We start from the raw sequence: 27,437 nt of genomic DNA on the forward strand, positions 1-27,437 counted from the left end.
CTTTATTTTTAGGTAGCGACCACTTACTGACTAGAGCTATCTAGCCTGCTGGCTAAAGTTAGCCACGCTATGTTAAGCTAATGGGTGACAGCCGGGGACAGTGGAAAACTGACGCAGATTATTCAGATAAAAGTCTTGAGGATGTCGTCTTATAGTTGTAATATAACAAGATAAAATAAACAAATAAAAATACCATTCAATTGTCTGATTCATTTATTTGGTTCTTTTGTGCACATGCCCTGGAATGTTAAATACAAAAAAGTACCGTTAGTATTTTTAACAACAAAATCTTATTAAACCAACATCGAGACAATATTTCATAACGTTAACTTACTTGTTTACACAAATTAAACATGCCGAAACGTTGTGCAGTAATTGGCTGTAACAACAGACAGTCTGACATAGGCTACAGTACATTACACATAACGTTAGCACCTACGTAAGTTAACATTACACCGAACTGTGGCCTCCTCCAGCTTTAAAGTGTAATATCAATGTTGTAAATAGCATAAATTACCATGTGGGCCATGAGCTTCAGTGATATGTAAATACATAGACCTTGGCAATGTTGTACTTACTCATATTGTGCTTTTACTAACAGTAGTCATAAATATATGTTTAGAAAAAAGAGGTGGCTGATCAATATAACAGGGGCAGACCTCTCCCTTTCCATAACAACAAATGATCTCACAGCCGGGGGATATGTGGTTTGTGAGGATCATTTCAACCCCAACATGATTATTCAAATAGTACGTTATCATTACAGAGTTGTATTAAAACACCACTGGAAATGTCTTGACATGGGATAAAATATATAGCATCATACACTAATGGCATAACTCATGTCACAACTATGAAGCATTACAACTAATGCAGCTGCTTTCTATTAGCATATTGTATACAATAATGAAACATCCTTAGGTGTTTAGGTGCATACCAAATCACTTTTATAGAGCAAGAGGAAACGGCTATGCTATCTGTATTGGACAGGACAGTTGCTGGTGGGTTATTTCCAGTTCAAACGGTAAACCTGTAAAGTAAACTTGTATCAAACAGTACATTAAACATTTGTTGTCAGATACTATGGTTGCAATTCCATTTCAAGGAGAGGGGACAACCATAGGAGACCAAGGCCACCGGGAATCCGATCTGGGTACAGATGCTAGGGCAGATGTCACTGAGGTACCCAAAATGAAAAGACCTGCAGAAATGTATACAAACATATTATGTGTGAAAGCATACCCATACCCTGAGCTTGACTAGTTTGAAGACTAACATGATGTACTGCTCTGTTTAAATCAACTATCACAGCTACAGAAGCAGTTGCAGGAAAGGGAGGACAAGCAGCTACTTGCACTGCAGCTCTGTGACAGCAGAAAAGGTAACAAGTGGCTTATAAATAAAAATTAAAACACTGACTGTTTCCAAGAGCCTTCTGAGGAGACTCCGTTCACAAATTAACAAAAAAACAAAGTAGGCAACTACATATACTTCAAAATGTATTCATCACAGTTATCGTGCAAGTATCTTCAAATGAATAGGATTACCTTTTTCAAAGGCTGCAGGCTGAGCAAGGCAAGATCAAGTTGTCCGACACACTGGCCACCCTTTCTCCGCACAGCAGGGAATTCCTCATGTTTCAGGCAAAGGAACAGAGGCCAATGAGGAAATGTAGAAAATTACCCCCAAAAATAAAAGACAAGGCCTTGCAAATCCAGCAACCTACAAAGTACTTAGAACATACTTTTGTCTGCCTGTCCATCGACATTGCGACGGTACCTGGCCAACATCTTGGGGCATTTCAAAGTAAGAATGATAAAGACATGTGAATTGCTTTTTTTAAAACATCATATCGAATATATGACCAGTAGTGTTCTTCTTAATGTACTTACAGCAAGGGTTCTAGATACCATCATTGGCCAAATGAAAAATCGTGTCAAGACAATGGAGTCTCATCAACGCAATGTCGCAATTATGTTGGATGAGATGGCCGTAAAACATGTTGGTTACAATCCCACATTTGATTGTGTAGATGGCTTGACGGGAAAAGGACAGATGGCTGACAACACAATGGTCATAGAGGCATAGCTTCTAAATGGAAACAAGTAAGTCTTCCCAGAAAGGTGGATAAAAGTCAAAAACAATACAGTATGTAGTGTAAATGGTTTTTATGACCTAATTTCATTAAAACGTTTTGGGAAACACTGCCATACGCTGTACATATCAAACCAATAATTATAAAACTATTATCTTATATTACCTCATAACATACACCTGATGAATATGGCCATTCATCCTTTTCAGGCAATCGCGAAATTTGCGAAATCGGCTTTGCCTGCAGAGGAAACAGCAGACATATTGGTGGAGGCTGTAAGACGTATGGCTATGATTGGTCTTACAGTAAGAGCAATATTTGACTTCCAGTAAAGACAATAGTGTGGTAAGGTACAGGGTTCCCACTCAGTACTTTTTAACCTACCTCAAGAAAATGTTTAGTTAAATCTGTCTGCAACAATTTAAAAAGGCATGGGCGGTTAGCACCAAATCAATACAATAGAAACTAACAATGTGGACGACATTCATGTTATCAATACATTAAATAAAATACAATAATTAGTTTGATCAATACATAAAAAATACAATACAATAATTAGTTTCATCAATATTTTCTCCAACTAGATTCAGGACAAAAACATCTCCTGGAGCCACCTTGAAACATTTTATTAGAATGACAAAACAAATACTGTGAGATTGGCTCCAAAATTAACAGAGAAGCACATCACATTGCCATTTTTTATGAACATGCGAGTGCAGCTGGCCACCCAGGTCTTTAGCCATACTGTGGCAGCTGGTAAGAGTACATGTAGCAAGTAATGACTACAATGACCACTCATCACACAATCGAGTGATTATATAAACTTACCAGTGCTTTGGTTTTGAAATATGTCAATAATACCCTACTTTGATATCTTGCATACTTAACAGGACCATTGGAGACAAAAATCCATGGCGCTGCCCTCTCAACATGAGGAGTGCAGTCCAGGTAAAAGTCCTGGAGGAGTCTCTGCCTTGGATTTCGTCTTGGAGTTTCAGGTCCATTTTTGCAAACCACCTTGCACAAACGGCAATTTGCATGTACAGCTAACACTTTGCACTCAGTTAAAAAAAAAATTGAATTACTTTGTCTTACTTTCATAGACCTAGATTCATTTATCCATGTCAGTGGGGCTTCAGCCTTACCATCAGAAGTGTCCTACTTCTCTGGAACTCTATGACAAACATTTGAAATTCCTTTGCACAGCAAAATTAAATCAAGACTGCATTAAGATAAAACAGAAATGAGAAACAAAACCATATTTTTTTTTACATTGCCTGCATATTTCACAATATGATTTAAATCTATTTTTACAATACCTCTTGTACAAAGAATTTATTTTCAGTTTTAAGAGGTAAAGGGGTGGCCTAGAAATCTAGACGCGCCCCTTGCTGCCAGGGCTAGTCTAGCAACTCTCCGTTGGCTTGTGAGCTCCAGAAATCGAAACTTAATCAGGCCAATGAAATCGTGTATAGAGTCGTTAGGTGGGCTTAACATAATGATTGATGGCAGAGTTGCAACGGTTTGGCTTGAATTCCCTGCTACTTGAAAACAAATAAGATGGATGTTGCTGCTGGCGAACAGTGTGACACGAGTTAAGCTTTTATTAAGTTGGCAAACGTTTGAACTAGCCAACTAGCTCCGCTGGTGGGAAACGCATGGAACTCATAGCGCTGCCGCTGTCCTATTGCGTGCAGAGGGAATTTGAAAAACAACTGATTATCCCGCCCCTCGGACTGAGCACTGCGAACGGTGAGTGCCCAGACCCTACATTTTAATGTGGGTCTGGCTTGTCAGGCTAGTAAAGGGGGCCATCGGTACAATCCGACTTCTCAAGAGTTTATATCAGCCTTGAGAAGTGCATCTCTGGCCAAACTGTCCAGTCCAGAGGGGGGCAACTGCATGGAGGAGCCTAGCATCCCACTGTTGGCCATGACAAACACCCAAGCAGAACCAACAGTGGATGTTTCTGCATTTTGACATTGTAAAAGTTTTCTAAAAAGAGAGTGAAAAGCAGTTTGCAGTAAAGCTTCTCTGGCTAAATTGTGGTGCCCCCTCTGTCCCGGTACGCTACGTGTGTGTGAGATGTGCGTGGTAGCGGCGGCACTGGACACTTTGTTCCAAGTGCGTTTACAGTAGCCTACTATTGGCCATTTACAACTTGACAGGGCCGACGAGGCTATTGAAATTCGGGACTGGAGCTGTCCCTGACGGGACAAATCAAAATGACCCAAAATACAGGATGTACCGGGCAATTCTGGACGGTTGGCAACCTTAGTGGCTGCAGCAAATAGTGTTGAGGATGGAGGCTGTAGTTACCGAGGGCCTTCGGACATATTGGGCCAGACCCAACATAGTCAAAACTGTAAAGACAAAAGTGCAGGAGACGGACATCTTCAATCCACTGCACGACTTGCATCATGAACACGCATCTCAATTAGCCGCTCATGCTGCCAAAATTTGTAATGTGCATGCTGGGGGCTGAACTCAAGTGTCAGAACTCACAGGCTAATAAAAGGGTAAACAAACCCTCTAAACCAGTGTTTCTCAAACTTTTTCAGACCAAGGACCACTTAATCAATAAAAATAGCCTCACGGACCACCTAGCTAAAAAAAAAAAAAGTAGACCTACTTCAACAGTAAATTACACAATAGGCCTACTCACTGATTGTCTTTGCACCTTGCTTATTGTGTCAGAGAATTTATATGATTTAAACTGCCATGCCTTACATAGGCAGTGTTGCAGAAATGTTTGGATTTACATACAACTTGGTTCAATATTGCAAACAACTCATCTATATTATATTTTACCACGTCTGCTCACGGACCACTTGGGCTAGCTTGCGGACCACCAGTGGTCCCCAGACCACACTTTGAGAAACACTGCTCTAAACTACCTCAACAAAGGAAATTGAAATGTTTCACGTCATAAATGAATGTTATATATATATTTTTTAAATCCTCTGTGGTTGTCTTTCTTTCCCCTGTCATTTTAGCATAGACCTCTCCAGAATAAGTCCCGCCTCCGTAACTTCCGTATCCATCCAACTTCCGGTCGTCAAATGTCTATAGAAAATAACATGGCGTTTCGAAAGATCGTACCTGTCAAACTCTGTAGGTGACAAAGTAGAAAAAGCTGGTGGGCCGATTGGCCTACACACTTCTGCCATCTAGTTTCCACTGGATTTTTTGATTGTCGGTGCCGTTTAAGTAGTAAACGATTATTACTGCTAACCGGGAGCTAGTTCCGTTGTACGCGGGCGGAGGAGGGCGTTAGATCTTGCTCACAACCAACCAGTCACCACCTAACGTGATGGTCATTTTCATGTGTGATTCATGCGTGGTTTCAGTGGTCTATAAATGTAAATCGTTTGCAAGGTTCAGCCTCTTTTCAACATGACTTAACTTTGGTTTGACTGTGCGAGTTTGTTGGCTGTTATTGAGATATTTGAAAAAGAAAGAAATTGCCGACAAAGACACTGGACATGACGAGATGAGATTTTTTTTCACGAATAACAGATAATGATAAGCAGACTAGGAATCAGAGGCTGAATCGTATTGAGTGTGAGTGTGTTTCCACACAACGAAATTTCGCGTCGCTCTCATTGAGGTTGAATGGAGACAAAATTCGCCCTGGTTGGGCGAAATGAAAGCGAATCGCAGAGGCAGGCGAAACAAAGTTGGCCAAAGTTTAACTTTATTTAAATGAGGACCATTCGAGAAGCAATCAGGTCCGTGTCTTTGTGTTTGGAGGCGGGAGTTACAAAAAAGTCTGGTGGAGACTACCTGAGCTGTAACACGAAAATTTGTATGTGATTAAAATGTTTCTACACGAACATTGGCACTTGTATCAACACGAATTGTGGTTTATATGCCACATACACCACTAAATAGACCACTATATATGTTAGTTTACGCACTCGATCTTTTTAGCTAGCTGACAGGCGAAATGCTAGTATTTTAGGACATTGGATTGCATTGTAAACCTAGCTAGACAGCTAGGCTACATGCTGCAACACAGGTATGAAATATATTATGTCTTATTGACCTTGTTGTTTCTATGAACATGAATTGTTGTTTATAGGCAACATCAACTTAGTCGAGGCATAAAGACCCCTGGATATCTTCATTAAGTACTTAAACGTTTGAATTAGCTGATTAGCCTAATTAGCTCGCTTGCCACCACTGGCTAGACACTGCAGTCAAAAGGTTAGCGGTTTCGCCGTCACGAAAATCAAAAATCGCGAGGTGTTTCGCTGTGTGGAAACCCACCGTTAGCTAACGTTAGTTGACCTGCAGCTAACTTTTCTCCAACCATGACCCAGCTACACATTACGTTAACAGTGAAAACAAAAAAATACCTCTCTAACCAACGTAACATGCTGAAGTTAGCGATGCAGATGAAGTTTAGCCTAGGCTACCTGTTCGTTATTCGATATTCTTCGTTTGACGAAGACGTCACCATCTCAGGAAGCTCCTCCGATGTCCACTTAATTTGTTTCTTGTTTTAATTTGCCTCTCATAGACGTTCATGACTACAACTGCCAGCTGTTGACAGTTGGCCTTTGCTAATTTGGCAACCCAAATAGGAGGACGCGCTAGCCCATTATTAATACGCTATTCTAGAATGAATCATTCAAAACATAAACGAAAATTCCAAGAGATTCCGCCCCGTAACTCATTTTTTTTCTTCATGGGTTTTACAGGTTTGAGTAATGTTGTCAAATAAGCCATTACTTCAATTCATCGTGTTTCCTTACTCTCTGACAACATGTGGTGATCATTTTTGGAATGGTTACAGTTTATTTTCCATTATTTCCTACATACTGGTCCTTTAAGTAGTTCTCAGAGCAGTTCCCAGGCTAATCAGAACACTGGCACAGGGGTCACCTGTGAGGAATCCAACTGTCTCAGCTTCTAAGCATACAATCTGGCTCTCCCTGAACTACACATCCTGTTGAAGTATTTCCTGTGTGTCAAAATAAAAGTCTCAGCCATATCTCATGCATCCAGCATTATATCTCCAGAATGGCTTGATGTACATGCTTTAAGTTTGATACGAGTGTTTGTATGGACTCAAAGATGAAATGAGTTGATGTTGGAGGGTGAAGGTCAAATGTCAAGGTCAAAAACGCCTTGAGTGTGATATCTCAAAAACGCCTTGTCACACAAGATTCAAATTTGGCTACTCCAAAAGCACCTTTGCAGGTATCACAATTGCCCTACCAACCAGCTAGCAGCAAGCTCAATAGCCCCACCAACACCCTAGCCAGCAAATTGCATCCCCTCGTGTAATTCCTCGGAATTGCTTTTGTAGCTGTATCGCAGCTGTCTTGCTTTGAATGGACTGTTTGCCTGAGTGGGGATGTTCTGGAATGTCGCCACTCATGATGGAGTCATGGAATGCTTCTTGTCCAATCAGAAATTAATACATAGTTTAGTCTTGAAGCAAAAATATGGTGCATCCTTCAAAAAAAAGAAAAACAAAGTCAAAGTAGGATATGATTATTATGACTTTCAATCAAACCCTGACCAACATTAAATCTATATGTACAGCATAGCGGTACACAATATGATGCCCGTTCAGTCCTGTACAAATAAATCACGCTTGTCAATTTGTCTCCATCCCCTACTCTTACAACTTTTGTGTTGTATGTGCGTGCCTGTGTGTGTGTCTGTGCGTGTGGATGTGTGTGTGCAAGCGTGTGCATGTCAATTTGTCTCCATAAAAGTCCACCAAGTTTCATGTGTCCCGGGTATCGTCGACCAAAACTGCAGGAAAAGGATGACGGAAGAAAATACTCATAGCTCTCAGTAGTGGTCATAATAATTATGAGGCAAAGTGACAAAAGCTTAGAGCTAAACAAACAAATATCTCTTAAAGGAAAATGGTGACGATGAAAGTGTCCATTTATTTTAAGAAACCATGACAAGAAATATTTGCACAGTTAAATGCAGAAACTTAATGCAAAACAATATGCTAAATCAAATTACAGTGCAAATCATTCCAGTTTCCTAGGATCACTTAGGTCCTATCAAAATAGCCATTTAATCACTTAAACATTCTCATTTAAATGTCCATGAACATGGCTTGAGAGTAATTGATGAGCATGATTTGGATGGCTAATCTGAAATATAACCATGAATGATAAGTATATCAATTTGAGTTTCCATGGAGAGTAAATAACATTGCTGCAATTGTGTAGTTTCCCATTTCTAAGCCTACAAAAAACACGCAATCAAATCACTGGGCATCCTTATATCCCCAGATTGTGCTTGTTTCAGTAACTCGCTCAAATCATCTGCATCTCTTTTGGTGAACATTCAAAAGGTTCTTACGGTTGTATGCCTCCCCACAATTTTCACAGACATGGGGCTTCTCTCCAGTGTGTATGAGCATGTGTCGCTTGCGATGGGCACTGTCCGAGAAGCGCTTATCACACACCTTACAGGCGTAAGGCCGCTCGCCTGTGTGCGAACGCATGTGCACCGTCAAATAGCACGACTGCGTGAACCCTTTGCCGCACTGATCGCACTTGAATGGCCTCTCGCCCGTATGGAAGCGCATGTGCTTGAGCACCTCGGAGTGCGTCAGGAAGCTCTTGTTGCACTCCGTGCAGCGGTGCGGCCGCTCGCCCGTGTGGATGCGGTGGTGGCGCACCAGCGTGGCCGACTTCATGAAGCTCTTGCTGCAGTACTCGCACGGGTAGCGCACGCGCACCTCGCTCTCCATGTGGCTCTCCATGTGAGCCGTGAGGCTGCGCAGGCGCTTGAAGGCCTTGCCGCAGTGGGAGCACTTGTGCGGCCGCTCCTCGCGGTGCACCACCTCGTGCCGCGTCAGCTCCGCCAGTGTGTAGAAGCACTTGCCGCACTGGTGGCACAGGTGCCGGCGCTCCCGTGGCGCCCTCTCGCCGTGCGCCCGCTTGTGCAAGGAGAGCTTGGTGGGTGTCGCGAAGCTCTTGGGACACTGCGGGCACCGGTAGGGACGCTCGCCCGTGTGTGTGCGCACGTGCCGGACCAAGGGGCAGAGCTCGGTGAAGCTCTTCTCGCAGTGGGAGCACGGGTAGGCACCCTTAATGTTATGAGCTTGCAGGTAGTGCAGGCGAAAGCTCCCGAGATCGGTGTACATCTCCTCACACATGGTGCACTTCATGGTGCAGACCAGCGAGTGGATCTGCTTGTGGCTGGTTAGCTGACTGGAGTGGGAGAACCGGCGGCCACATAGAGTGCATCGCAGAGGGTCATCACCCCAGTGGCAGCGCGAGTGTTTGCCCAGATCATAGAGTGTCCGGAAGATCTCCTCGCACTTGGTGCACTTGTGCCATCGCTTGGTGGGCATGTTGGCCTGCCGGTGGGCCCTCATGTGTCTCTGGAAGTGAGTCAGGAAGAAAAATTTCTTACCACACGTACCGCAGATTATTGGCTTCTTTGCAGACGCCACTATCTGAGGTTGGGTGGTGGGCTCGGCGCAGGAGTTTTGCTCATGCTTCTTGAGGTCAAAAGGATAGCGGAAACCCTTGCCGCACTTTGAGCATTCAAAGCGGTGGACTGCATGACATCTCTGATGTCTTCGCCTGTCGGTGGCCCGGGTGAACGTTTTGCCACATATCGGACATATTTTTGACCGCACGTCACCTGGTAAGAGAACTGGACCTGACTCGATCTTCAGAGTAATCTGGGAACCATCGTCAGAATTCTGTGCATTTTCATTTTCAGGAAAGCCCAACCCGTTGTGACATAGGTCAACATGTTTCTTCAAATTGTATGGATACCTGTACATTTTGGAGCAGTGCATACACTCATATGGTTTTTCCACAGAGTGAGATCTCATGTGCCTCTCCATGTCTGAGGCACGCGCCAAAATCACGCCACACACAGGACACCATCTTGGGTCTGGTGTCTCACTATCTGGCTGTTCTGTGGAGGTGGATGTCTCAGCTGCCTGAGGTTCATTCTTAGAGTCCTGTGGGACCTCTGTACTATTGTCCAGCACTTCGGTACTATCCTTATTTTGACCGGTGGAGTTTGGCTTATTGCCTTGCCCAGACAGAGGGTTCTGATTTGGCTGAGGGATAATTTCCTTGCACGCAGCAGTGTGCCTCTTCAGGTGGTTGATGTGCAGAAAGCATCTGCCGCAGCCAAGGCAGGAGTGCAGAGGTTCACCCATGTGGCTCTTCTGGTGCCTTCTCATATCTGTGCCACGAGTGAAAGTCTTTGAACACACTGGGCACGTCTTCGGTACTGGGCCTCTTTTGCGAGGCTGTTTCTGATGTACTGAGGCATCAGCGGTTTGGTTGGCTAACGGCTTTGTCTGGCGAATGCCTGCCGACAGGAGTCTGCTGAATTCGTCTGGGTGATTCTTCATGAGGTGTTGGTGCAGACTAGCCTCGGTCGCATCATGGAAGGAGCACTTGGAGCAGGCGTAAACCACACCCGGTGACTTCCCATTCCAACCTTAAAGACAAAGTTAAGTCATTATGACAGCATCTACACAAATACATGATAAATTCAAAACCTATTCAGATAAGTAATGTTTCTCAAATCGTACAAAGAGTGAATACATCGTTTCCATTTGCTGCTCTGTGATCACAGTACTGTACGGATTAGCACTATGGGCTTTTCACAAAAACGGAGAATATCCTTAAAATATATTTGTTTGCCGTTATACTCTAAAAAACAATATGCACACCAAAAAAGGATATTCTACAGTCAGATGTAGGTATGTAAATCAGAGAAAGTTTAATAATGTATAAGTTGCATTTGTTTGAATATGTTAAGTGCAAGGATATTTTAATAAAATGTACAAATTCTTTCATTTACATGTCTATTATGTGGGCTAGAGTAACAGAATATTTTACATGACGACATTTCATATACTGTACATCCTCCACACACGTCTTTTTTTAACCTTGATGTCAGCAGGTAAAGTCAATAGAGGATTGGCTATTATTTTCAATGGCCTGGCCAAGAGGGGTTAGCAAGAGTATAAATACAGTAAACACAGCCCACACAAAACACTAAACAAAATACCGCATGCACTGTGCAATATGACATATATACACACTACACCAGTGGTTCTTAACTGGTCTGGCTTTGGGCCCCACAATTTCCCATGTTCATTAAGTCACGACCCATAGGCATATATATTTTTTTTGCGATCAAGCCAACGTATGCGGTGAGCTACATGGTAAGACACGCAAAGTGCCTGTAGGCCCACTTGTTTGGAGCATGCTGATGTTTGGCCATATATTTGTGAAGTACTTGACAGGTTTTTCTTTGACAGGGGTGCTTTTTTATGTTTTTCTTTGACAGGGGTGCTTTGATACCATGTGGCATTTTCTCTCATGTGCCAGCAAATATAGTCTCTCAACATAAAGGTCCAATATTAGATCTGATAAGGTAGCATTTTTAATAGGTTTTTTTGTTTTTTCTTTTTAAACTAAGAAACACTGTACTACACAACCGGATGAAGAAAATTCCTTGTAGAAAATAGGGAAGAACAAAGAGTAAAGTAGCAGGTACAGTAATCTACCATGGCTGTGTGCTACAGCGGTGGCTAGCAATTTCAAATAGCTAGACTGTACAGAGCAAATATGGTTGGTGGCATCAAAAGTGCATATTGACTGCACTGCAAGCCAGCCAGTCAGTCAGTCAGTCAGTCAGTCAGTCGTGCATTGTTTGAGGTGAGGAGTCAACAGGTTTCTCAGGTTGGAGGCCTGACTCCCCTGTGTGGTGGATGCGCATGTGTCGCTTCCGGCTGCTGCGGTGCATGAAACGCTTGTCACACACTGAGCAGGCAAAAGGCCTCTCACGCGCGTGTGTGTGCATGTGCTCCCTTAGGTAGCTCGACTGGACGTAACATTTGCCACACTCTTCACACTTGAACGGCTTGTCCGCATGGTAGCGCATGTGCTTCTGCAACTCGTCGTGGGACAGGAAGCTCTTCTTGCACTGGACGCACTGGTGTGGTCTCTCTCCCGAGTGCATGAGGCGGTGCCGCATCACATTTTTCCGGCTGATGAGGACCTTGCCGCAGTCAGAGCAGCGGTATCGTGTGCGCTCGTGGGGCTCGCTGTGCGTTCCCATGTGCATGCTCAGGTTCTCCTGGCCCTTGAAGGCCTTGCCGCAGCGATCGCAAATGTACGGCCTCTCCTCCCCATGGGTCATCTCGTGCTTACGCAACACTACAGCCGTGCAGAAGCGCTCGCCACACTGGTGGCACAGGTGTTGGGGGTCCAGTTCAGCCTTCTTGTGTTCAAAGCCAACGCCATGAGTGCGTAAATGCCTGGCCAGTAGGTGGGGCTTCAAAAAACTCTCGGGACAGAGTGAGCATGGGTAAGGATGCTTGCTAGTGTTTGTGGACTGATGCTGAGGCAAGATTTTGGTAAAGCTCTCCTCACAGGGAGAGCCCTGGGAGGCATTCTTGATGTTGTGACTGTGAGCTTTCAGGAAGTGCTGCTGGAGGCTTGCCAGCTCAGTGAAAGTGTCCTCACACATGGTGCACTTCATGGACACCAGCGAACGGACCCGCTTGTGCCTGGTCAACTTACTGGCGTCTGAGAACTTCCGGCCACACTGAAGGCGTTGGAGGGAGTCAGCATTAGAGGTGTTTTTTTGGTGCTTCTTCAAATAATGTTGTCTCATTTGGAAGGCTCGGGTGTAGGTTTTCCCACATGCAGGGCATATTTTTGTTCTTCTGCACTCTGGTGGAAGAGTTGAATCTGATCCTGCAGTACCAGCCCTTTGGTCCTGGGTACTATCACTTGCATGTTCAGAACTTTTGTCACAAAGGTTTGGATATTCCTGAAAATAAGTGTCAACATGTCCTTCCACCTTATCTTCCTTAAGTGATATCCCAGAGTTTTGCTTGAGCTTCTTGACATCACCTTGCACTTCAGTTATTTCCTCATTTAGACCGGTGGACTCTGGCTTATTGCTGCTCTCCCCAGACCCCGGAGTCTGATTTAGTTGTGGGACAACGATTACTCCGCACTCAGACATGTGTCTTTCCAAGTCATGGTGGTGCTGGAAGCACTTCCCACAGCCGGAGCAACAGCACAATCCCTCCGTTGAGTGGTCCTGCAGCTCCGTTGAGTGGTCCTGCAGATACCGACCGATGTCCGAGACAGTCCTGGCGCCAACGGGCCGTGCCTTGAACATCTGGCCTATTTTGGCAGGCTGGGTTTGACGGACTGAAACATCAGTTTGTTTGGCTGGAGACTCAGGTCCGCTTGTCTGGACAATGCCTGCTGACCGGAGCCTGCTGAACTCATTTGGGTGACTCTTCCTGAGGTGCTGCTCCAGGATAACTCCGGTGACATCTTGGAAAGAGCACTTGGAGCAGGCGAAGACCACAGCTGGTGGCTTCACACCGCAATCTTCAAAACAATGTTAACAACACATTATAACAAGAGAGCTAAATTATGCATTTTACAAATAAACAGCATTTAGTACATTATTTCAGTACATATTATTAAGTATATATTATTAATTATGTTGCATGAGACCCATCTTTTACCATCAATAAATAAAGGCAATTAGTTATTAGCAGAGCAAACATAGAATTCAACAAAACTACAATTGGCAGCTATTATAGCTTTTAATACTCTGGGGATCTTGATACATTTGATGTGGTTTGGCCCGCATATTACCAGATTCTTTTAGTAGTGTGAACACGACTGGGTCTAATTAAAGGGCAGCCTTCTCAACTTACATGCTCTGCATAAGCTGAAGCATGCCCACGACCTCATTAACAAACATAAAATAAATTGAATTTTAATTTCAAAAAACCCATAGCAATATGAGGATCTAATATCTTGGCCAATGTTTTTTTTTTTTTTTTTGGAACAAATAGGTTGTAATAATATAATCCAATACAATATCATGGTTATGGCATTTAGCAGACGCATTGTTATAATATAATATGACAATGTTAAGCTATATACTGTGCTGCTGAAAAACTGTCATCTAACCACAAGACAATAATATAATACCACAGTATACTGAAAATACAGGCTAATTAAGCACGTCTCACGCATGTTCCCAGTTTCTACACAAAAGCCGACAAGAGACAAACAACAAATCTACATCAGTGGGAAAAAATAACTCATACACCAAATACAATAATTAACTGTGAGTAATGGTAAGGCAACATGTATTACTTCATTTACAGATTCCTAGTTTGTGTGTTTGGATTTTATGAAGCAAGCAAGGCTACATTTGTGGCCCTGCTACGCAAATAAATTGTTAGCATGTTAAGGTAAAGAACATGCAAAAATCCCTGTTTTTTAGGACCTGCATTAAATTCAGGATGTAGTGGTTATAAACAACAATGCACTGTTGCACTGGTACATTCTGTTCATGTTCTTAGAGTACAGGAAAGTGAAATCCAATCATATTGAGATCAACACCACATGAAAATGGGACCTTATACTTAAGAGGGAATAACATGGCTCTGCAATATGCTGTGCTATATTTAATGGTTCTAAATTCTATTATGATTGATTGATTGATTGATTGATTGATTGATAGATACTTTATTGATCCCCAAGGGAAAATGCAAGATTCAAGAATGATTCAAGATTCAAGAATGTAATGATGTGGCGACTGCTGATCCAAGTCCCATGGTACTGGCACTGGATCATGACTTTTGAATGTTAATTGAAAAAATAGTTTACATATTGTGTTGTCAGTCATCAGCACCTAGTAATAAAATGCTACTACCACCAGAAGATGGCATCACTGCGCCTAAAACCACTACTATTACACAACAAAATATGAACGGATTATTACCAGGCGGCTGTGCAACATATTTGGTGCTGTAGGATTAGATGCATGCAGAAATATGAGAAGCCGAAGATTATACAGTCACGAAAAAGTTGTTGAAAGTGTAATTACTTTAAAAGATAAATATAAATGAGGTGCCGTGCAAAATGAGGTGTTTGTACATGTGTCGAATAGCTGCCAGTGATTAAAGTATTTTAGCTTGCCACTTGTCATAAGATTCTGTATTTACAGTTTCAGCTGTCCAAGAATACACCAACTTGACACACCTGAATGACATCTCATATAAACTAGTAAGATGGTTTCTCTTGTGGTCGGTCCTAGGTGCAGACAAAGTTACTTGACCTAGTCATTAAGTTCACATCCTTTGCATCCTTCCTACATCATAATGAAAGGTACTAATGACCCTAACTGACCCTTCCACACCCTCCTTAGTTACTGTTGCTATGCCTGTCAAACTTTCGCATCCTGCATGTCTATAAGGGGAGAACCGGGACTTTGTAATGAATTGTCATTTACAAAGACATTGTACCACAATGAAAGCTAATATTTTGTCACTAGCAACCTACATCTGTCCTCTGTCAAATACAGTTGCATTCAGCTCTGAATAAAACCGTTCATGAGTTGTGTATGTTGTTTCATTCGTCCTTCCTAGCCAGTCGGCTACGAATGAAACAGACATAAGAAACATACAAGTTTAAGCTATGTACTTCCCACAACTTTAATATTTGTCAACATATCATGATTAAAGGTGATATTTTAGATAGATTGTTGACGGGCTATAGGCCTATGTCTTGGTGAATGTCTGTTAACAACTTTTTGTTGTCATCGTGAAGCGCGTATCTCACGGTTATGGAAATATCATGCAACATGCCATTTATTATAGTTATAGCAATACGTGTTCCAAATTATGCCATGTTTCTATAGTGCAACATGTTATTTCACAGTGTTTTTACGTGGGTTAGGGCACCACACATCCAAATAAGTGCCCTTAATGACCAACAGGCCGTCAAGTCTCCAAACTCGAAAGCTTGCCAGGCCTCCTGTGCCTAGTTACGGGTTGCTAAGCCACGATTGGCCTGTGCAGGTTTTCAGGCATGGCTTTGGAAGGGTCCATTGGCAAGAATGGTTGTAACAACCCATCTTTCAGTAATATTTATCTACATATTTGAGGACATAACAATTCTTCAATTTACAGCAATTTGCAATATTACAGAAAAGTGAGAAAAAACAATCACAACCACCTAACTAGCTTGGGGCGGGCTTTACAGACAGGAGAGAACAGCTAGGAACACTGTAGAACACAACTATTGGTTCTTTGGAATTGAGTAAACAACTGCATTTGAAATCTTTGTTTACATGTTTGCTATACTAGATAAGGTAAAAGTTCAATGTACCAATTTATCAATTAACCAGTTTAAGTTTAACTTCACTTCTGGTTATGCCCCTTGGGATTTAGAAGAGCACAAAGCATTCCCAGACCAATTCTCTTTTGATTGATTTTGAGGTGATTACCAGGCTAGTTCAATGTGTAATCTGAATGAAATCACACTGCCCACATTCCTGAATTTCCCGTGTTTAGCTTCCATTAAGAATGAAATGAACAGTTTGAACGGGTTTTCATAAGCACTAAAAAAATGAATTACCTGATTTGTCTGTTCTTGGAATCATAGCAGAGCTCACATTCTTTGGATCAGGCCTGAAAAAAATAAAAAATAATATAAACTTCCAAGCTAGTTTTAAGCCAAGCCATTCATTTTTTTCCAATTAATTTCCAGCACTAAACAGACCACTACTTACTCATCTTGTGAATCTACCCAAACGATCTCAGGACTCCTATTTTTTCTCCAGACCAACTGAAGTCTTTTCTTCCGAACCCTGCCACTCTGTCTTGGGAGAGGTGGTGGCAAAGGTTTGCCTGTGATGTTGATTCTCTCAAGCTTAACAGTGGGCTGGCGTAGCAGATAAATGACCCTGGCTCCCTGTGTAGATACGGTCTGACTGGAGCAGTGGACAGGCTTGCTGAGCAGCTCTTCAGGCTGCGCCTCAGTGCTCCTCAGGATCCCCGCCCCGTCTTCGGTCATCTCACTCCCCTCTGGTCTGTCCTCAACCGTCGCTCTACCAGTGTAGTCCACTGTTCCGTCTTCGTTGATGAACCCAATGCCTTTGCTGGTGGCCTTCTCAGAGCTTGAGGGCTCTTCCAGTTCTTCAGCAGGTGTCGGCATCTCCTTGGGTGGAACGACCTTTGCTTCCTCACAAACCGACCTCTCATGGTGCTCGCTGTCCACGTTCGCACCGTCACGCTGGCAGTTAGCGGATTCCGCTGACTCCTCGGTCCTGTCCTCTGCATCACTGCCAGTGCTCATTGGTTCATCAGACTTGACATCCTCAGTGGCTGGAGCACTCACTTCTTCACATTCGACAGAGACCTCCTCACAGTACGAGGGCTCCAATTCAATTTCAGAGACTTTGCGCTCGGGGTCCAGTACTACTCGCACCAAAGGGGGATGTGAGAGACAGGAGAAGATGCAGTCATCATCTGTAGAGGGCTGCTCTGGTAAAATAGCTGTGATAAAGAGAAGACAGGCAAAGATGGCCATGAATCAGAATTTAGTTTCAAATAAAAACAAACTACAATTTAAGACTACATTGCACCAACTGTTAACTGTTAAACCAACTGTAAATATCTCTTGTGCTAATATTAATATTCATAAGTAAGAAATGCAGTACAGAATACAAGATGGAAGTTGATTTTACCCTTGATTTGTATATCTGCATGATTTTTGTGATGGTTGAGAGAGTTCAGCAATTCCTGAGGATGTGAAAGGGCTTGAAAGCATTCCTCCATGATAGAAGGAGCCAGACTTAACATGGAAGCTACCTGAAACAAAATGCATTGCTTCATGTTAACCATTGAAAAAAAAAAAAAAAAAACTTGCAAGGAACCTCCTTGTTGTTCCATGTAAACAGTTACAAACTCCAAAAGGGGTATACTACAAAAGATGATAAGTGGCATCTTAAGTCTAACGCCGGAAGTACATTAAAATTTGGTACACAGAGGCAAACGTTTTTATGGCTATTGCCTTGTTGCTTGCCATTTTATTTACCGTTTAAAGTGACAATTTTACACCAAATTTAAAAGTTAAAAGACAGAAAGTCGGCTGTGAATGTTCGCCTCAAATTTTAACACACTTCAGGCTTTATGTTCGACAAACCACTAATTTTGCATTGTAGTCTCTCTTCACAGGGCAGTTTCGTAAGAGTGTTGTTATAAAACAACGGGGCTTAGCTTTTTGTCTAACATTAGCATGCTAATGAATGGGTGAGGTAAACTGTGGCGTCAGCTCATGTCTCCAATCCAGAACTTAGAACCATACTGAAGTGTCCCTGTATATGGAAGATGAATCTGAGTATCATATTGGTAAAGCTTCTGATTACTTCTTCAGACATCAAAGTCTGCCTAGTTTACTCTACGGGTAGCATGTCCAAAGAAGCTGACTTGAATTCATTTGCTGGACTTTTTTTCACTGATAAGTTTTGATATCAACTAAGGCTAAACCAAAGACACCAGTGTGGGGCACTTTCTCTACTGCCATCCGACACTCTTCCAGCCAGAATATGGGCCACAGTGGAAATCAATAGCAGCACTACTAAACAAGGGACATGCACCTTAGCACTAATCTGTGAGCCTATAACATTTCCCTGCCATGTTATCTAAATCTACACAGTAGGGGCCATACCTCATGAATGCTAGGGACACGAAGAACCTCCTCAAGTCTGGAGACAAATATCCAGATCAATCTCTGCAATGCAAGGTCAAACTTTGGACCGTACTCCACTGGGAACACCTCCTAAAACATGGGATCAGAAACCATTTAAGTTCAACATTTACAATTTTTAGTACACAAATCATAACACTAGCTCATACTTTTATCAATATGTATTTGGTTATAAGCATGTACATGATTATTATAAACTGTATTTAACTGAAGCTACCTGAAAGAAGACATCCCTTTCAACAGGGTCATTCAGCAGAATATCCACAAGGGCTAAGAAATTAGATTCTGATGTTTCAACATCCACATCTCTTATCTGAAATGGAAACACAATATGCTGATCAACAGAATGTAACCAAAGACAAAAAAGTGTGAATTGAGGGCCAATCAAATGAGTCGCTGTAAAAGCTCAATGATATCGATTTCATAAATACTATTTGACAATAAAAAAAAAAAAAATATCAAATTTGTGGTATGCAATATTCCTAAATTTCCCCTTGGGGATCAATAAAGTATCTATCTATCTATCTATCTATCTATCTATCTATCTATCAATAGTCAATCCTGACTCATCTTATATTCAATGAAAATACACCACATAAAATGAGATTGAGATGAAAATGAGTGTTGAGATTCAAAAGTTTGTCCAACTTCATGACAGGAAGTGTATAGTTTTCCCATTAATCAATGTGCAACTTTTTGTAAGTGAGCTATAGGACAACCATTTTGACACGTTTCTGCACTCCGACTAACCGAAGACTCAGCAAGAAGAGCAGCAGGTATTCTGATTCTTTCCAGGTGATATTGGATGGTTTCCGTGTCAGCCGAGCTCTCAGAACGGCACACCTCAAGGACCACCTGAAATGAGAAAAGTGTATTAATGTTATAGCCCAGCAAGGCTGCCCTTACAACATACATGTATGTCAGTCAACATCCAGTAAACAGTAGACATGGGTGAGATATCAGCCTTTGTCCTCATTCTTTATGTTAAATAAACATCACTTTTTTTTTGTTATCTCTACACGGTATGGTGATTTGTACGGCAAAACCTGCAACCTTCACCTCTGTGCAATGGGAACCTCTTGTCTTTTGAGTTCTTACCTTTGCTCGCAACCCAAGGAGGAGCTGGGCCCTCTGTCTATGACTTAACACCTCGGGGACCGACTCGGTAATTAAGGTGACAAATTCTTCCAACATCCCATAATTCAACACATCCTTCTCCTGGACAACTTGCCAAATGGATGCGCAGAGCAGTCGGAGAGGGGATGTCAGCAGGCGAAGGACTGACGAGTGGGGGCTTGACTCTACGCAGACAACAATACATAATGGCATTGAGTAGAGGTCGATGGTTAATGCAAGACGGTTTTGAGATAAAGTTATTTGCAAATGATCTAATAGACAAAGCTAAATGCATTACAAAGAGTTAAAATGAACACGCGACTCATGACTTTGCTTGAGAACTGAAATCATGACCTTTCCTAATTTACGGTGCAAGCCCAAAATAATGTCGTATGTCACGTCACTGTTTGACTACCATACCACAATAGCGAACTGACTTTTTGCAGAACGTTACTGATTGATCATAGGACAAGATGAAAGGCGTTACACAGCTACTGACTTGAGTTATTGACAAGTTCTATCACTCCCATTATCCACAGCGACTCCACTCAATCGTCTTAACAATAACACATAACACTAAAATCTCGTTAAACCATGTCTTTTATGTTTAAACGTGAACCATGGAACAGAGACTTGTTTGCTAGTTGGCTAATGTTTGCTAAATACCAGATTCCCTTCCTCGCTAACGTATGGTTAACTTTCTGGAACCAAAGCCTATGTGCGTATTGTGAACATTACACTTTGACTTACCTTCTTTCTCTATACATTGTGGTTGCATTTCGCAACTTTCTACCAATCTACCATCTATATTTTAAAGCAAAGTATATGGACATGCAGACACGTCCGTTCTTAGTTATTTCAATTTTGGCCCTACAAAAAGTATTTCTTCTTTTTACATGACCACACATAGCAGTCAAGATACTCACTGTTGCCATCTACTGGGTAGGAGTATTGCTGATGCATGAATGTCAGATTTTTTTCTCAACTATTTTAGCCAGGCTACAACTATTTATGGATTTTCCATTTCCCCAATTCTTGATTATTTTCTGTATAATTTATGCTACGGCAGCTCATTGGATATCTCTTGAATACAAGAGACACAAATACAAGTGGAAAGTTTTGTAATGTACTTGTTACTAAAGTGGATATATCTGGCTCAGGGTATGGGGAAAAAGTTAATTTGTTGATAGTTATAAAAAAAATGTTATACAATATTTTCAACCCGAGTCACCATTACAGCTTTGCCTTGCATAAATCATGTATTGAAAATTAACAAATTACCTGATATAATGGCAATGGGAAATAATTGACACAAATATTGTTCTATCTTGAGGTTATGTCCTGGGAAAACCTGGACTAACCTGTTGGCAACTTTGAATTTGCTCTGCATGTCAGTCTGGAAAAGAACCCATTGACGTCCCGTTCCTGATTCACCAAAATCCCAGAAACATGTTATTTCTTTGGAACTGGAACATCATTTAGATGAAAGATGTGTTTCTTGGATTTAATCAGAGTTTAATGCACCAATTTAAGTTTAATTTCACTGGAACCTCCCTGAAAGTCGCAAAACAGCAAGTTCAGAAACAGGCACAGTGTTTTGTCAAAAAAAAAAAACATTTGAGCAGTGGGGGCAGGCCAGTCCGCAAACTCCCAGCTCCGCCCCACCAAATCAACACAATACACACAACAAAAGTGAAACTAGACGAGCCCTAATAACAGTAAGTGGAACTAGAGGTTAAGTTGCAATGTGAACGCCAGCCATGGAGGACACAACAGCAGGTCTATTTAAAAGGCGACTGCAACTATATTGTGCGTCTGCCCTAAATGAATGGGGGCAATAATTTTACCGTGGGGGGGCCGCCATGGCAAAATCAATGTAAAGGAAACACTGAGGCGTTTTGCTGATTGTGAACAGTTGGTATGTTGGTAGTTGGTGCTAAGTGTTACCTTGGTAAAACTACTCATACACTTTGTAAAGACTGGGAAATGTTTCCAAACCAAGCATTATAATAGGCATTGACTTTGAAATCACTCTAGCCAAACCAATCTGATTGATCAGGGATTCCTAAAGTTACTTCCTGCTTCACTTAAACTTCACAAACTGACAATATACCACATTGTCAGACAGGAAACAATGTATGTAGGCCTACCATTGTAGTACATAAATTAACACATTCTTCCAGCTGCAATTTTTGATGTTTGCAGGTGTTGCTAGCTACACTACCATTTTCCACACAGCCACTTTTCATTTCAAAACTAGCGTCTTTGGCCCGTCTTTCCTGGTGTCTGAGGGAAACGTTAGTGTATTGCCATATGCCAGACTAGCATCACACTGAAAGGAGATTATAGGTGGATGTGGCCAGACTCACTGTTACCCACATGATTCAAATTACACAGCCAGAAACAGAAAATAAAATATTTAACAGATTTTTATTTCTCACCAGTAGCATGCCATTTTGAACAAGGTTCCCCAAATTGTCTGTTCACATAAACTTTATTGAAGTTTACTTATTTTTTTATATGCGTTTCTCTATGTTTTTTCAGGTGTGAACTCCGACGGAAACTCTTGGAACAATCCGGGCATTTGTAGGGCTTTTCCCCTGAGTGAATCAACATATGCTTTCGGTGACACCCTCTCCGTGCAAAACGTCTCCCGCACACGGTGCAAGAGAAAGGCCGTTCGCCCGTGTGTGAGCGTAGATGGACCAAGCGATGACTGGAGGTGACAAACCCCTTGTCACACACTTCACACCTGAACGGTCTCTCTCCCGTATGGATGCGCACGTGCACCTTTAGGTCTCCCGCAGATGGGAAGCATTTCCCACATGTGGAGCAGAGGAAGGGTCTCTCTCCAGTATGGATGCGAATGTGAATGTTGAGGTTTCCCTTCAGGCTGAACAATTTACCACAGTAGGGGCAACAGTGCTGCTCAGTGGAGTGTGCTCCCCTCCGGTGAGATCGGAGCTGGGAAGGAGTGTAGAAATGCTTGCCACAGACCTCACAAAGGCATGGCTTATCCGTTTTGTGGAGGGGCAAATGGTGCTGAAGGCCTTTTTTGGACATGAAGCTTTTATCGCACTGGTTGCAACAATAGGACCGGAGTTCTTTGTGCTTCATCAAGTGGTTCTTCAACTCCAGCAGAGAAGAGAAATGCATTTTGCAGAACTGACACTCAGTTTGACTGGTCTGTGCCACAGCCACCTCGGTTTCCTTTGGTGTCTCTTGAAAGCAAGATGAATCCACTGATGAAGATGGAGCGGATGAATCCACTGATGAAGATTTAGCGGATAAATCCACTGATGAAGATGGAGCGGATGAATCCACTGATGAAGATTTAGCGGATGAATCTACACGATGGGTCCGCATATGACTCATTAAGCCAGAGCGCCGCTCAAACTCACGGCCACAGTGAACGCACAGATGTGTTGCACATTTGAGTGGAGCTTTCAGGTGTTTCAGTTTGTGGATAGCGAGGAGTGAGGCGTTTCGGAACTTCATTCCACACTGGGAGCACTGGTGCGTTGTGTCCCTGCTGTGGCAGCGCTGGTGCTTCAGCAGGTCAGAATAGTGGGCAAAGCACCTGTGGCAGTGAGAGCATTTCTTTTTAGCCAGCCGAGACACAAGGCTCTTGGCAGGTCCTGCTGAGGAGAAGCTTGTCCTCGCTGGAGGCCTTACTTCTGAGTTGGCCGCATCCTGCAAGAGCCCCTCTTCTACAGCGAAATCATAAAAAATAAAAAATAAATGATTACAAATGTTAAAATAGAATTACAAATATGTCAAATAAGTTAAAATATGTCTGAAATGGATCCTACCATCCTGGTTGTTGTTGGAAATGTCTGACAGCACCTGGTGACCTCTGAAATCAGTAAACAACATGCATAAATAACCCAGTAACATTCTCTGACCTGTATTAACATTTTTTGCATGGAATTGGAAATTATTTGTATAGCCTACTATTTGTTGATCTTACGTTCGCTGGGATGACTTTTCGGTTGGTGCACTTAGGTTGGCATTCATGATAACTTTCTTGCCAAGATGAGTTACAGCTGGGGCCTCCTGCAACATCTGATCACTGTTGACTGGAAAAGTCCAGCAGAACTCATGTAAAGGCACAGTGGTCTCCTTTAGAGCCCTTTCTGGCAATGACTCACTGTGGTTTTGTCCAGAGGTGTCAGGAAGTGTCAGTTTCTCTACAGCAATGTCTTCCAAATGAGCGCTCTCTGTTGAAGCCGTCTGAGGTACTCCTCTTGATATTCCACAGTAATGGGCAAAGTTTGAAAGGCTGGTGTCTTCTGTAATCCCCTTTCCCTCTGCCTCACATTCACTCAGATCAAGTTCAATGTCCACATCTTCATGGTCAACATCAAACTGCTTGTCGGACATTCCATGTTCCTCCTGTCCCACACGTAATGTTGGGTCATCTACGTGGTCCCTCTGCTGGTGAAAGCCCGGACTCTTTGGGTTGTCTTGGTGCGTCTGAGAGGAGGAGCTCTGGAGGTCCTGGGAACCGGGCTTCTTTTGAAAAGTGTTCTGACTGTTGAGCGCATAATCTGCGTGTGGCAGTGACAAGGACAGGATGATTCTATCCTCCACTATTGAGGGCAGACCTATGGAGGATGAAAAAATGATTATGTTAGAAAAGTGACAGGTATGAATTCATTAAAATAGTCATTCAAGTTGACGTTCACCAGTAGTAAACAAAAGTTGTAAAAGTTTACACCATGCTTTGCTATTCATTAGACAGCAGTGATGTATAACGGAAAACTTCAAGATGCAAGAGTAATAGTGGTATGAAGTTCTGGGACTAGCGTTAATGAACCTTTTTATAAAATGTGTGTACAATCCTGTTTAGTAGTATATGCAGTGAAGTAGCGACATGTTATAGTGTACATGATTAAGGCAATGGTTGACCTACCTTTACATTCACCATATCAGAAAGTGAGAAAGGTAAAGACATGCAATACATTAATGTGTTGAATGTGAAATAAAAAAAAAAATGATAAATGTGAAGTGAATATGAGTGAACTTTGGGCAGCTAAATTAAATATACAACCCACAATTCTGGTCATTTTGATGGCAGATCAGAGCAGTACAAATACAGTATATATGTCTTCGAAGTATGATACCCTAGTCTACACAGTGAACAACTAAAACATGCTATGTTAACATGTTGAAGAAGAGTACCATCGTCATCCAAAGACCTGTGGCAGTTGTCCTGCAGGAGATGCTGAAGGCCCTCTGTCTCATAGATATACTGCTTACATTCTTCCCAGAGCAAGGGACTGCTAATGCAGGAGGCAACCTGACATGGTTGAGATTACGGTGTAAAAATCCATGCATTTGAGTTTATAAATTATGGGCAATAAAGCTGATTCTGATTACAGTGTAAAAAAAAATACACTTGAGGTCTCTACACAAATGTATTATTGTGAAAGGTTAAAGGGGTGCCTCAACATACTTGTTTAAAATTTGGTATTGGGAGAATCTGTTCCAACCTTGAAATGAATTGGCAAACGAGAACCTGCAGAGCTTTGTCAAAATCAGGCCCATACTCCACAGGGTACACCCTCTGGAAGATGGCACAGGAGAAATTGTAAAAAAGGAGAAAAATGGGGAGAAATATTTACAGTGAACGATGTCCTAATGAAGTAAAACATGTGACTGAAGCTTTAAAAATAATGTTATAATCACAAGCTTGTAGTCACTCACCTGAAAAAACTCTTCCTTTTTAACTGGGTCCTCCAACAACTTTAAAATAAGACTTGATAAGTTTCTTTGCAAATTATCAATTTCTGAATGTCTAGACTGTGAAGAAAAGTATAAAAGCAAAAATTTTGAGGTCAAGTTCAAAACAAACCTAAACAACGCTACAGGTGTTGTAAGTCGCATTGAATAACAACGTCTGGCTAATGACCAACAGGTTATACTGTAGGTTATATTGGCTGAATTATATGAAGGACTGCTTGAAGCCAGTTTGGAACTTATTCAATCTAGGCTATATGTTAAAATAAATTATGTATTCATAATTTCATATTAATGTAAATAAAGACCATGTGATTCGGACAATTTTACACATGGATTTTTTTTTTTTTTGTATGATCTGATATTAAGAAATTTGACATTGGTCTATTAACCTTGGGAAGATGAGCAGATTGAATTTGATGTAGATGAGTCTTAAGAGTCTGTGAATCAACAAGCTGATCGCCTCTACACATCTCCAACAACACCTGATGGGTATAAACATGGGCATAGAAAAAATGCACTGCAATGCACTCACAGGAAGATTGATCAATCATGACACCAATCAAGACACAAATCAAATGGTGTCAAACACCAACATTCTTACCTTCGCACGAAGTGCCATAACCAGAGTGGCTTTCTGTCTGTAGCTAAGGATGTCTGGGACCACCTTTGTCACCAGACAGACAAAGTTCTCCAGCTTCTCATAATGCTCAACATTCTGCTTTTGTGCAACTTGCCACATGAAGGCTGTCATGAATCGTAGAGGAGGAACCAAAAGTCGCAGGGATGTCAAGGAAGGGGACACAGAGTCTGAAAACAACAGCACAAGGAGGGGAACATCAGAGAAAGGATGTATGTTTGAGAATAATAAGCATTAAACACTGACTACGCCTTCATTAGCAGGTGGTAGGCTATGGTAGTGGTAAGTGGTATTTCGTGATGTTACCCAACTATCTTTAGTGGCCAAGCACAGAAATGTCGATGAATCGACCCAGACTATTATAGCTTGTTATAGCTTATACCTTGAAACTAGAACAACTGCAACCACGTCGTAATTGCATTTTACAGCTGGCACTGTCCAGACTCAGAGTTTACAAACTTTAGCTTTTGTAACTGTTGATATTTAGTGACCTTTCCGAAAACAAACGTACCCATGGTAGTTCTTGACTGCGCGGCGGCAAATTGCTTCGTGCTATACACGGTTAAGTTACTTTGTTAACGTTATCGCCCCCTAAAGGCCTGGGGGCTATTCCAACAAACCTGTGTACATTAAAAAGTGATAAACCTCCTACAGCAAGAGCCCTATGGCATAGTTTTGTTAGGATATTAAAGCCATACAGCTCTTCTATTAGGAGGTATACTACTTACCCTGGTTTGTCAATAAACCACATACTTGTAATACAATTATATTGGGATAATTTAGTTCTCAAATGATTTTACCTTCTTAATAGTCTTTGTTTTTACATGCACGCATCTCAACAGCATTGGTGTAGGACCGATGTCTGATAATGTGACAGACAGGCAGACAGACAATGCGTGAACAATTAAGGCAGCTAATAATGAAGGTACCTTATTAAGGCAGCTAATTCAACCCAACTGAAATTGTCAGTATTTTGTTAACTTGAGCTGGGCAAAAGGGCCAACCTAAACTAACCAACAATATTTTGTTATCTTGTTGAACTGGGCTCTAAAATAATCAACTGTGCTCATATATGCACACTTTTCTTTCTGGAGCTGTCACTTACGAAAATTGTGTGTTGGTGTGAAATGGCTGTCAAAGAGCTGTAAAACAATATTCAGCCGTATTCAAAGGACAGTTTTCAACAGTATTCAATCCTAACAAGGGAAAAAAAACAACCCCTTCCATCATGCATTATAATTCCATTTCAGACTTTGGCTCTGTTTGAACTTTGACACAAACA

At 42.0% G+C, this 27,437-nt stretch overlaps 2 protein-coding genes across 5 annotated transcripts; both read right to left on the reverse strand.

The window, feature by feature from the left end:
- Positions 1–7,987: 7,987 nt before the first annotated feature.
- LOC121697474 (zinc finger protein 585B-like) lies at positions 7,988–20,648 on the reverse strand. Of its 2 annotated transcripts, none has more exons than XM_042079006.1 (9): positions 20,524–20,648; positions 19,756–19,958; positions 19,408–19,512; positions 18,875–18,970; positions 18,619–18,729; positions 17,636–17,759; positions 16,679–17,444; positions 16,525–16,577; positions 7,988–10,549 (listed from the first exon to the last, which is right to left on the reverse strand). In XM_042079006.1, exons 1-9 carry the CDS (start codon positions 20,549–20,551, stop codon positions 8,394–8,396), a joined length of 3,642 nt encoding a protein of 1,213 aa, XP_041934940.1. In that variant the 5' UTR covers positions 20,552–20,648; the 3' UTR covers positions 7,988–8,393. The 2 variants fall into 2 exon arrangements, with proteins under 2 accessions (XP_041934940.1, XP_041934941.1); XM_042079007.1 differs by lacking the exon at positions 7,988–10,549 and adding an exon at positions 10,835–13,473.
- A 1,536-nt stretch (positions 20,649–22,184) lies between these two features.
- On the reverse strand, positions 22,185–26,744 carry LOC121697739 (zinc finger protein 37-like). Of its 3 annotated transcripts, none has more exons than XM_042079387.1 (9): positions 26,667–26,744; positions 26,120–26,325; positions 25,908–26,000; positions 25,483–25,578; positions 25,232–25,342; positions 24,958–25,075; positions 23,744–24,380; positions 23,586–23,629; positions 22,185–23,483 (listed from the first exon to the last, which is right to left on the reverse strand). In XM_042079387.1, exons 1-9 carry the CDS (start codon positions 26,668–26,670, stop codon positions 22,282–22,284), a joined length of 2,511 nt encoding a protein of 836 aa, XP_041935321.1. In that variant the 5' UTR covers positions 26,671–26,744; the 3' UTR covers positions 22,185–22,281. The 3 variants fall into 3 exon arrangements, with proteins under 3 accessions (XP_041935321.1, XP_041935322.1, XP_041935323.1); XM_042079388.1 differs by lacking the exon at positions 26,667–26,744 and adding an exon at positions 26,538–26,660; XM_042079389.1 differs by having other exon boundaries at positions 23,312–23,484; positions 23,579–23,629.
- Between the last annotated feature and the right edge of the window lie 693 nt (positions 26,745–27,437).

This window comes from Alosa sapidissima, chromosome 22 (genome assembly GCF_018492685.1).
Source record: "Alosa sapidissima isolate fAloSap1 chromosome 22, fAloSap1.pri, whole genome shotgun sequence".
Lineage (NCBI taxonomy): Eukaryota > Metazoa > Chordata > Actinopteri > Clupeiformes > Clupeidae > Alosa > Alosa sapidissima.